General features: G+C 40.1%; 1 protein-coding gene across 1 annotated transcript; it reads right to left on the bottom strand.

Moving 5' to 3' along the window:
- Positions 1-1,169: 1,169 nt before the first annotated feature.
- On the bottom strand, positions 1,170-6,897 carry LOC134141422 (olfactory receptor 5J3-like). Its single transcript, XM_062577657.1, has 2 exons — positions 6,888-6,897; positions 1,170-2,116 (listed from the first exon to the last, which is right to left on the bottom strand). Exons 1-2 carry the CDS (start codon positions 6,895-6,897, stop codon positions 1,170-1,172), a joined length of 957 nt encoding a protein of 318 aa, XP_062433641.1.
- Between the last annotated feature and the right edge of the window lie 4,961 nt (positions 6,898-11,858).

The raw sequence follows: 11,858 nt of genomic DNA on the forward strand, positions 1-11,858 counted from the left end.
ACTGACTATTGTTCCCCCTGGTAGTAGTGAATCTTTACAACACCTGCAATTTTCTAGCTAAAATACAGTGAGAGGTCAGATGTGTAAGGAGCTGGCTCTTGCAGAGGAAGAAATATGGATGAGTTTTATTTTCTCAATAATTTTTTAGTTTCCATTCTCTTTTTCTTTTGTTTCTTAAAGTTCCTTTTCCCCACTGCCTCATGCCTAAGTGCAAATTCTCTAGATACAGCTTGTACTGATAATGTGTTTTCTTTTCTTTGTTTTTAACAAACCACTGTGGGCATAAATTAGAAAGCCAATTAGGTTCTGTTTCAAAACTTTTAATGGCAGAAATTGTGAAAGAAAAAACGAAGAGAGATGTACGGTGGAGGGGCCTTGAAAGAGCTAACAAGGAAAGATCAGTTTAACTCTGCAATGGTCTGGCAAATCAATGGCCTAGTTTCAAGGCTAGACCTATTTAAAAATTTATATTTCATCTTTAGTAGGCTTATTCACCTTATCCCCTTGTCATCAAATGACAGTGTCACAGTTAATCCATTTAGAGCTTGTACTTCCATCTTTCCTAGGAAAAGTTTCACAGATGCTGGATCTGAGGTGCCAGAACCATAAATCATTGAGACTATAAGTGCAAAATACAGTGTTTGAGTCAGCCAAGAGGCTTGTCCAGACTATTTGAAACACTGTGGATAACAGAGCTGCGTACCACAAAAATGTCAACCTATGCGTTAGTCCCAAGGACAAGAGCCATCATCCATTGAATCATGTGGATAAACTATAACAAATTGTGTAGCTGATGATGTGCAGAGGAGTAAAGTGATAAGTATTTCTACTTCTCCATTTTTGCCAGCACAAATGATCATTTATAGATGGAGTTGTAAAGAACAACTGTCAGGAGACAAACACTGGTGGGCATATTTCTGTGTCTAGGTGCATATTTCTGTATTTGTCTCACTGGCTGCAGTTTGAGTCCAAGTAAAATATGAAAGAAAAAGAAATGCTTATCCCAACTCACTATGTGGTGCTAATCTCAGTGAGATTACATAAAGAGCTTAAGTTAGCTATGTTAAATGGAGATGCGGGCATCTGAGATAGATAGTCTAAAGTCAGATGAGTGGAGTCTCACTTTGTGAAGCTATGGTCAGTGCATTTGCAATTTTTCAGTGCCTAAATTACTGCATTTGTTCTGTCCAATGCATAACTACAACTCTTCCTGCTGTTCTCCTCAGAGCATCCTTCACTTGCTTGTTCCTCAGGCTGTAGATGAGAGGATTCAACATGGGGATCACCATCGTGTAGAAGACAGAGACCACTTTGTCACTGTTCAGAGAGTAACTAGAGCTGGGACGCAAATACATGAAGATCGTTGTCCCATATAACATGCTCACAGCTGTGAGGTGGGAAGCACAGGTAGAGAAGGCTTTTTGTCTGCCTTCAGCCGAATGGATTCTCAGGATGGTAAAGGAGATGAAAACATAAGAGACCAGGATGGTGGAGATGGTGCTGAGCTCAATAACACCAGCTAAGGAGAAGAGGATCATCTCATTGATGTAGGTGTTGGTACAGGACAGAGCAAGGAGGGGAGGAACATCACAGAAGAAGTGGTTGATAACATTGGAGTTGCAGAAAGGCAGCCTGATGATGAAGGTCATCTGTATGACAGAGTTTATGACACCCCCTAGGTATGACCCTACCACTAGCTGTATGCACCGCCTCTTAGTCATAACAGCTGAATAGAGAAGTGGGCTACAGATGGCCACGTATCGGTCATAGGCCATTACAGCCAAGAGAAAGCATTCAGTTGTCACAAAGACAATGTAAAAGAAGGTTTGCCCTGTACAGCCAGCAAAGGAAATCGTTTTTGTCTCTGACAGGAAGTTCACCAAAGTCCTGGGTGCAATGACAGAAGAGAAGCAGATATCAACAACAGAGAGGCTACCAAGGAAAAAGTACATAGATGTGTGGAGTCGGGGATCACCTCGGATGATCACAATTATCCCCATGTTGCCCAAAATGGTAATCACGTAGATGAACAGAAACACCACAAAGAGGACTGCCTTCATCTCTGGATAGTCACTCAGGCCCTCAAGAATGAACTCTGCCACCAAAGTGTAATTCTCTGCCATTCAGTGTCTCATGTCTGTTGAGGAGGAAGAGAGCATTAAAACTTAAGACAATGGAACCACACTTTTTTTCCCCTCCTCTCTTTAAACTGGAGTGAGACAACTTGTTTATCTACATCTTGTGCCGATAGGGCACATTGGTCATTCATTTCTAGGGCATTAGAAAGGGGATGACTGCACTTTGGCCATTGAGAAGTTCGCCATATAATCTAAGCTAGTCTTCCTTTATAGTTCAAGGAAGGAGATAGGCATCTTCTGAATAGGAAACATCCCAGCTTTCCTAAACATTTATCTCTGCATGCAGGAAATCACTTCTGAAGGTGTCTAACTTCCCTGATACGACAGATCTTCGGGTAGATTCATTTCCATCTCAGGATCTCATTTTGGTACCTGTAGTTTAATGGGATTGGACACAGACTAAATTATCAGCTCTGCCCTTGACCTCTTGTAATAAAGATTTTCTCTGCATCTGTTTCCCTTTCTGCCCTTTTCAAACAGAGCATAATACAATACACAGAAGAATACAGCTTTTATTTCAGTAGGGGCTCCTGGTTGGTAGTTATACTTCAGAGTAAGAAGCTTTCCTTCATTAGTTTTGGAAACAACCCTGAGGTAAAGAGAATCATGAATTTTTGGGGAAGGAGGATGAGAGCAAGGGAGCATTATGCTATCCTAAGATCCATTCAGAAAATGAGGAGGAGTTTAACATTAGAGTCTCAGAAACTTTGAGAAGAGGAAGACAAAGTCTAGAAGGGAGATCATGAAGGCAATTTTGGTCTGAAGGTGAAAGAAAAGAAACTGATCATGACAACACACAGAAAGCTTAGCCATATTCCAGTTCTTCTGGCCTTCCCTCTTTTCAAAACTCACTGTGAGCTTCAGGCTTCAGCTGTCATGTTGCTAGCTTTTCTCTTCACCTCTGTCTATGCTGTTGCCCCTCACACTGTTTAATTCCTATAGGCTTCCCTGCCTTTCTCTTTACTTTGTTCCCCTCTATGCCCTTCGACTCATGACTGCCCAGCTGTGTTGAACCTCTCCAGACGACTTGACTCACCCTTGTGCACTTTACCATTCTTCTGCCATCCCCTGTCCCTGAATCTCTCCTTCCAGCCATCCTTTCTAGCCTGCATTTAATCTTTCTAAAGCACTGTTTAAGTTGCAGCTGACCTATCTGGTTTCCAGTGGCCAAGTGTGATTGGAGAGGCTATACAATTGACTTAAACAGCACAAAATCCATCTTGGTTTCCCTTTGACATTCAAAGCAAACATATTACTCTTTGTATGAAGATATCAGGTACAGAGAGTTCACATGGGTTTAATAAATAATAAATAGGCCTTTCAATCAATGCTCCAAGCTGTTATAGAATTCAGTATGTCAGCAGAGCCTACCTTGTACTTGTTTATCACTTTCTTTTTCTCTGCTTTCAATAGGCAGGTAGCACTGATCTTCACAGTATGTGGATAAGATCAATTAATCATGCCTTATATTTTCAGAAATGGACTGAAATATGAAATATGTTTTACAGAAGTGATTTAATTAAATGCTCACTCACTAGAAGTAGTTGTGAGTATATATGAATATGAACTGTCTGTATTGTACTAACTGAAGCAAAAGTGGAATCCACAGTGTTATCACTGGCGATTGGGTCCCGGTGGAACTTAAAGTGACACCTCATGTTTTCCCCAGGGTGCTGGGACAGCAGTTTCCAAGTGTGAATTGGACCCACTCTACAGATGGAAACAAGGTACAGCTTCAGCCCCATACAGACCTGGGGATGCAGTGAGAGGAAGCAAAAGCATTGTGAGGAGATGGCACATCAGTTGGAGGCAGAAGGGAGTGAAATAGTCAAGGCAAAACAACCAACCTGTCCCTGAGGAGTTGCTGTTCTAAAAGGTGATCTTCTAAATCAGCCCTGTAGAAGCTTTCATGGGCCAGAGAAAACTTTATTGTGGCACAGCACAGTATTCTGATGGTCAAGATGTTCCTAAGAACTTCTCCCATCCCGTTCTTCAATGGACAGAACTCACCTCCCTACAGCAGTTCCTTTCTCTCACTTTAACTAAGAGTCAACACCGCAGGTGAGACCAGCACTGTGCTGAGCCTAATTCTAATTGCCAAGGAGTTAGGCACCTAGTTAAGCTGGTCACACTGACAAAAGTGTGAAGCATGGGTTCCACCTCCTGATAAGAAGGTGTAGAAGAAAACAATTCAATGTTTAACGAATTTAAGATTAGAATCAAAGTCTTACCTCATCAGATGAGTCCTATAATCAGAAGAATCACTGCAAAACTATTCTCTATCAAATAGATGTATGCACTTTGTTTTAAGCTAGCAATGGTGGTAGTACAGTTATTTTTTTTTCCTCTGGATTTTCTCCTCTCCTTTTCTCACCACTCTCATTAAACCTGCCATAAGCCCCATGATTCTTGATCCATGAGGACTTTCAAATTCACAGTACTGGAGTGCATCTGAAATCTGGCAGAAGGATTTCATCTTTAACCAATTCAGGGGATCAAATCTGTACCTAGTCTAAATCAGAGCAGCCTCACTGAAAATAATACTGCTGCAATGATTTATACTAGATGAGGAGAGTCCCAGCAGAGCTCACTCTTATGAGTTTCAGGGAATAGTTAAGCCTACCTGTGGATGAAGGTCACCTTGTCTTATTGGCTGTGAAGTCTCTCCCTCCCATTTTGGATAAAACTACAGGCTCAGTAACTCTGAGAGACTAGCCCTTGAAGCCATCCTCCCAGGTTCCCAATAACCAATAATATCTCTGCTATGCTCTCTAGAGCCTAATGCATGTTTTCATCTGTTGAGGCTCTTCACTAATAGCAAGGTGTTGCCCTTATAGGGGTATGGCTACAGCTGTTGGTGGTCAACAGGCCTACTGCTTGGGAGAATAATGTCATAATACATGAGTTTTTGTCCTGTCTTTGGCTATATTTCAGTTTTGTATGAAGAGAAGTGAATCTTGATTGTATACTGCTGGTTCTTGAATGACAATCTGTATGAGCTAATAACAATTTGAATTACCAGTAAAGGCTTAATGATGTATGTAAAATGATGCCAAATTCTTTGTTAATTCCTGGCCTATCACAAAATTATTATCATAAATATTGATAATTTGTTTACATCATTGCAAACCTCAAGAGCAAGAAAAGTTAGAGATCCAAAATAATATCAGTTAATCTCCTCAAGTTCCCCCTGGAAATCAATGGAGAGATGGAAAGGTGCATCCAGAGGGCAATTGACTCCACATACCTTCAACACACATTGTAAGCAGCTTAGGCTGTAGTAATCAGCTAGACACCTAATACAGATCGCTGGAATTACAGGAGATGAATACTGATCCAATGAGCTAGATAATGATTAAGCCTAAAGTGCTTTCATACTACTGATAACTATCAGTAGAACAATGAGGTCTTTAGGGGATCCACCTGTTGGAATATGATTGAAAACAATAGTCCATTAAACCTTTTTTTCTGTGCTCCAGAGATTTCCAGGAATATCTGAGCTCTCTTCCTCCACCTCCTCCCTCTCCCTCCCACTGCTTTTATGAACAGCAGGATCATTCTCCTGCTCCATCTCTATTGAAAGATCAAGAACCATCTTATCACATCATGACATATTTTGAAAAGAGATGGTATAAATTCAAGTCTTCCTGCAAAAAGACTAATTTTCTGCTTGGGAATGTTGATAACATATTCATGATAATTTCAGTCTATTTGCCTCCGTTCAGCACCCTCAACAAATATAAATTTCTTTCAGTGTCTGAAACATCTTCAGAAATTAACAATTTCCTCTTCAAGTAATAGTACCCAATGCTTTCAGAGTAAACTGAAAAGAGAGGCAGAGTCACCAAACAAACAGAGATTTATATTTGGATTCTTGACATCCACAGGTGGGAATTTTCTCATGTATCAGTTGTCAACAGTATTAAGTGTGTACACATGAGACAACTGCATAGACACTCTTTACAGTCAGCAGAAATGTAGCTACTGGTTCAGTTGTTCAGAAACAAATGTCTGGAACTATTTGAGATCCTTTGTACATCTCTCCTGCTCTTCAGAAGTTGGCCTGAAAGGTTCTTGAATGACACAAGTCTTCCTACATTTTGTGTCATGTCTGCCAGCATTATATAGATGTCCTATGACATCTCAAATCGAATAAAGTGTGTCAGTATATTCAGTGGAGCTCAGAGAATGATTCACCTCATCCAAAGGAGACACCCACATTTTGTCACACAAATGGACTAGCTCTTCATCAATATTATTGAGAGTCTAGAAAACTGGCTGAGAGATCGATGTATGAGATGGTTATCAGGTCACCTTGCTTCAAGTGTCTATGAGGTAGGGACCTACACGTGAGGCATAGGTGTCCTGGCTTCTCTTCTAGTTCATGCAGTTCAAGGCTGTCATTCCATTACCTGAACGTAGGTATGGGTCTGATGGAAATGACACAGGACTTATGGAAAACCTATGACCTCCTGGAGGAATAACTGGAGACCAGGTGGGCTACTCTTGGGTATCTGCAATGGCACTAGAAACTAGAATCAACTCAGTCAGTGATGGCTAGAGAGCTAATCAACTCACCCAGAGAATATGCATGTGCTTGGTTAGATGGATCACCTAACCTCTGCTTGCTGCCTTACCAGATCTCCCTTGACTGTAATGGGAGTTGAAAAGGCTATCTGATGAACAACTGATCATTGCCCAAAGCCTCCGAGCTCAAGCACAGGCTTTGTGGCAGATCAAGCAAACAACCCTTCCCCATACTCCCTTCTTTTCTTTCAAAAAGACCAGTACTCTTCTGTCGCTCTTCCCACAGCCACATTACTAAAAACTTGTGTAAATCAGTTACCTTAAATACTGACATTACACACACACATATATATGTATGTATATGATGTGAATAACCATGCTGACGTAGATATTGGTGTTTTCGTTGAGCAATAAGTGGTGCTGCAAATAGCAAAGTTGTAATAGAGTGGTTTCTACTGGTCATGCTTGAAGACCCATTTTGGAATTTTGTAGATGATAATAGTTCCACCATTATTTTGAATCCTTGTTCCCCTTGTATTGCCTACACCTCTGTAAATTCTACATTTTTATTCTCCTTCCCTAGACAAAATAACTCAAAATGCTCCCTACTTCTTGAAAACATAAAATACACATCCTAGTTTTGCATAAAAGATGCTTTTGTTTCTTACAAAATAAGGATTGACAGCTAAGGAAGAACCATTTATTTAGTATGCAGAGAATGATGTGTGTATAATTACTGAGTGATTATGTATAAATTTTTGAAATGCTTATCACTAATTTTTTTATCTACTTTGTATCAGTTTCACAGCTGTATTGCTGTATGTAAGTGTATTATCAGTCTGTTAACTTCTGCCTTAAAATGGAGGCACAAATGGATAGAAGGATTTGCCATGAGTTATCTTGATCTTGAAAACAGTTTGCGCATCAACTAAAAGGGAATACCCTTATCTTTGACAAATATCTAAATGACATGACATGTAGGCTAGGTAGATTTCAGCAAGCCTGAATTCAGATGTCTTCAAGTTAAATACGTCAGGCTGAGATAATCATGTTCTGTAGTGAGAGAACTGAGCCTTTATGCAAGAAAGCTAAACCTTAGAATTCATCTGAGTGATTTCATCTGTCTGTTTTAAGATGAGAATCTTTATGCACTTTTCCTCCTGTTATAGAGGGAGACAAAGAGATCAGATATGGATGTTTAGCTTTTAAACTCTAAATTTGGTCAGCTAAATCCTACGACTAATATTCTCGTTTGGATAGAGATAATTACATGCTTTGAGAGAATTAATGAATAAAACAAAAAAAGAGTTCACTAGAACTTTTAATCTTATTGCAACTAATGCTCCGTGGCTTTAATGCCCATCCTCAAATGTCAAAGAATGACATGTTTTGGTATCACAATTAGTACACAATTTGATATCACTGTCACTTTTCTTTTCTCTCTCTCTATTCTTTTTCTTTTTTCTTTCTTTCTTTTTAAAATTCTACACAGTGTTGGATGTCCATGCACAGATGTTCCTCTAAGGAACATCTACACTATTTATTGTTTTAGCTTAGATAGTTGGCATAAGCTGCCAATGGCCTTGTTGGTCAGAAAACTCCAGGCTAATCTTGTTTTGTTTTGTTTTTCCTTCTCCACAGATATAATTGGAAACTTGCCTTAGTGATTTTAAGGGAATTAGAGATCTGGAGTTATGACTTCCTTAACCCTTGAGATAGGCTGCCTTCTGGGAGTCAGACTATGCAAAAATCAAGACTTGTTGGGAAGTTGTCAAGAAACAGGGGCTCTTAAAAAATGTTCCAGCATTTTGTGATTATGGAAACAGTCAAGTTGGAAAGATTCAGCAAAGCTCTCTGCAGCAGCCACCAGGAGCAGTCAGAAACTGGCACCTACTAGAGCACTAGTAAAAGCTGGGGCTCCCAAGCTACATCTTATTGTATAAAATATGATGAAAGTCAGTTACAGATATCTATGAAATGTAGACAGCGACAGTGTAGATGCATCTACACAGGAGATTACCAACAGCATTGGTAATTCAGAAAAGTAACACTTTTACTCTCCAAATTATATCACACACTTGTATTATCACAGAACGCTGCCTATTAACAATATGTATTTTTGAACTTCACCTGGCATGGAAAAGGGGTATTTAAAGCGTATTTATTTAGGGGTCATTTTTAACATGGAAAATGATTGCCACATTGCAGCCTTGGAAAAAGCACATTAAACAGTCAGAAAAAAAGAAAGAACTCTTCTAATCATAGGGAATACTTTACCAAATTCCAAAACATAAAAGGTTACCAACCTAATGAAGACAACAATTTTCATAGTGAATTGGGAAATGGAGGAGCTACAAATATTCAAATTGTCAGAGAAGAGTCCTTCAACATAATGCTAGAATTAGGATATGATTGCTCTCATTGAGAATACTGGCTGTTGCTATGAGTTCCAATCTCCAGACCTACAGCAAAACCAGAAAATGTATAGTTACTAGAGGGCTGAAAAATATCTTATTGTGAGATAATTTTTAAGAATTTTCATGATTATGTATTGCAATCTGTAAAATCTCCAACTCTCAGATGACAACAAATGTTTAGCAAAATCTTGAAAGCTCCAAAAGGGACCACATAGGCATTTGGAGATTTGGCTCCTGGAAGCTATTTCTGGGCACATGAAGGAGAAGAAGGTGACTGGGAATACAGAGCATGCATTTTCCAAGGATAAGTCATGCCTGACCAATCTGATTGCCTCTAGGATAAAATGACTAGAATTGTGAATGAAGGGAGTGTTGTCTACCATGACTTTAGCAAGACTTTTGACCATTGTCTCTTACACTATCCATGTATCCAAGCTGAGGCATTATAGTCTGAAGGAAGTCTGAAAAACTGGCTGGATTCTTAGGCTTAGACAGTCATGGTTAATGGGTCATACTCTGGCTGGAGGCTGGTAACAAGTAGACTACCACAGGCATCTCTCCTGCCACCTGTCCTGTTTGATCTCTTGACCAGTGGGGAACTGTGGAACCAGTGAGCACTGGGGAAGAAGGGAGAATGAACACTCTGTAGAGCTTATGGATAGCATGAAACTTGGGTTGGCAGGGCAATCAGTTGAAACACTCAAGGGCAGGGCTCCCATTCAGAGGGATTTGAACAGGCTAGTGAAATTAGTCAACAATAACCTTGTGAAATTTAAGGTCATGCCCCTGATACGGAAGAGCTCTTGACAGTCATATAGGTTGGATACTAGCTTCCTGGGGAGTAACTCAGCCAAAATGGCCCCAGAGGCCCTGGTGGGACATGAGGGAGTGTACAAAGCAAAGTGGTTATCCTCCTCTGCTCAGCACTTGTTTGACTGCTTCTACATACTGCATCCAGTTGGGGGGCCCCTAATACAGAAAAGCACGAAAAAACTGAAGCAAGTTCAGTGGAGGACCCCCAAGACAGTTGGGGCTGCAGCACATTATGAGAAGAGGCCGAAAGAGCTGGCCTTGTTCAACCTGTAGAAGATATGGCTTCAGGGAGACCTAATAGCAGCCTCCTAATACGTACAAGGAGAGAACACCAAGATGGAGCCAGACTCTTTATTATGGCAAATAGTAAGAGGATGAGTGACAATGGGCATGAATTAAAAGAGGTGACAGTCTGGCTGGACATAAGGAAAATAAAATTAACTGTGTAGATAATTAACAGGGGCCCAGAGAGTTCATGCAATCACCATTCTTCAAGATTTTAAAGGCAAAGGCATGGTCTGAACTCAGTGTTGACCTTACTGCATGAGCAGGAGGTTCATCTAGATACCTCCTGAGCTCCCTTTCAACTGGAAGGCTTCTGTGACTCCATGAAAACCTTAATTCTCAGAAAATGCTTGTTTCACTCTGCTTAATATAGTGGAAGCCAAAGTCATCGGCTCAGACATAGGCATCCATGCTTTAGGTACCTAAAAGTAGATATTCCCATCCTTTGCTGGAAAGCTAGGTTGCCCAGGGTCAGTGGAAAGAAATCAGCAGCTCCAGAAAGGGATTCATTTGTTGTGTTTTAGGAACTTTTGAGGGATGTAGTAATATCCTTTGAAATATCTGAAATGTCTCTGTAGGAATGGTCAGACTGAAATCTTTGCCTAGTCCACAGGTATCTCTGAAGAAGTACAATATGAGCAGGTCAGGGGGTCATCCATGTCACTTGTTTTGTTTGTGTCTGTGCTTAGTAGCTGCTTACACACATAAGATCTTTCAAATACCTGATTTAGCACCGTGGCTTTCAGAGTCATGTTTCATTCTTTCTTCTTGCTACAGTAAACAGCCCAGAGCAGAGCCCTGGAGGTTTAATCCCAGGACAGCACGCTGGACCATATTTTCCTCTCGATCACCCCACAAGCTCAGTAGCTGGGGTCTGAAAAGGAGTGTGTCTTTCTTCGTGTCAGGCAAGCTACATCTCCACAGCTTCTTTGCACGTGAACAGATTAATACGCCTATCCACGAAGTTCTCTGCTTCCTTTGGGATAAAACCTTATTTCCCACTACTTGATAGTGGTGAATGCATAGGGGGGCTCGACAAAGCAGAGCCTCAGCTTTCTCTGGGCAAGGGGTTTTCTTGCTCGTTTCCTCTTACACCTTTTCTTCAGAATCCTTCAGAAACGAGCTATACCAAAGTAGGATTCCTTCACCATAAGACAAAGCCATAGCAGCTTGTTCAGATTGCTTTTCTTTTATTGAGGCAACTAATGCAAGGACTGATTTAGGCAACTATTAAAGCAAGATGAAATGTAAAATTTAGAATTGTCATCACAATAAGAATAGTCGTTAATAAAATGGCCTTTGGAATGAGTATGTTTTAAAATTAACTCAGTTTTCAAGTAAACATCTTAACATAATGCCTGTATTTTCCAGAATGTTTCAATATACTGGAGCTCATGAAGATACAAACCATGAATTTATCAATATGACATTTATCCTGAATTGTATTCAGTTATTTGCTAAATATGATTTTCAGGCTGGAACTGGAATTTCAGACTGGAATTTTCAGACTGGAATTAGAAGCCAAATGAAAATGTTGGAAAGTTCTCAAAATTGTAAAGCTGAACTATATTTTCTATTTTGAGTTTTGCTGACATGGATTTCACTAGATTTCCTTATAAATAATATAATATGTTCTGTAGATGTTGTTAGTTTCATTACATAATAGTTCTCTTCCAGT

This window comes from Rhea pennata, chromosome 5 (genome assembly GCF_028389875.1).
Source record: "Rhea pennata isolate bPtePen1 chromosome 5, bPtePen1.pri, whole genome shotgun sequence".
Classification (NCBI taxonomy): Eukaryota; Metazoa; Chordata; class Aves; order Rheiformes; family Rheidae; genus Rhea; species Rhea pennata.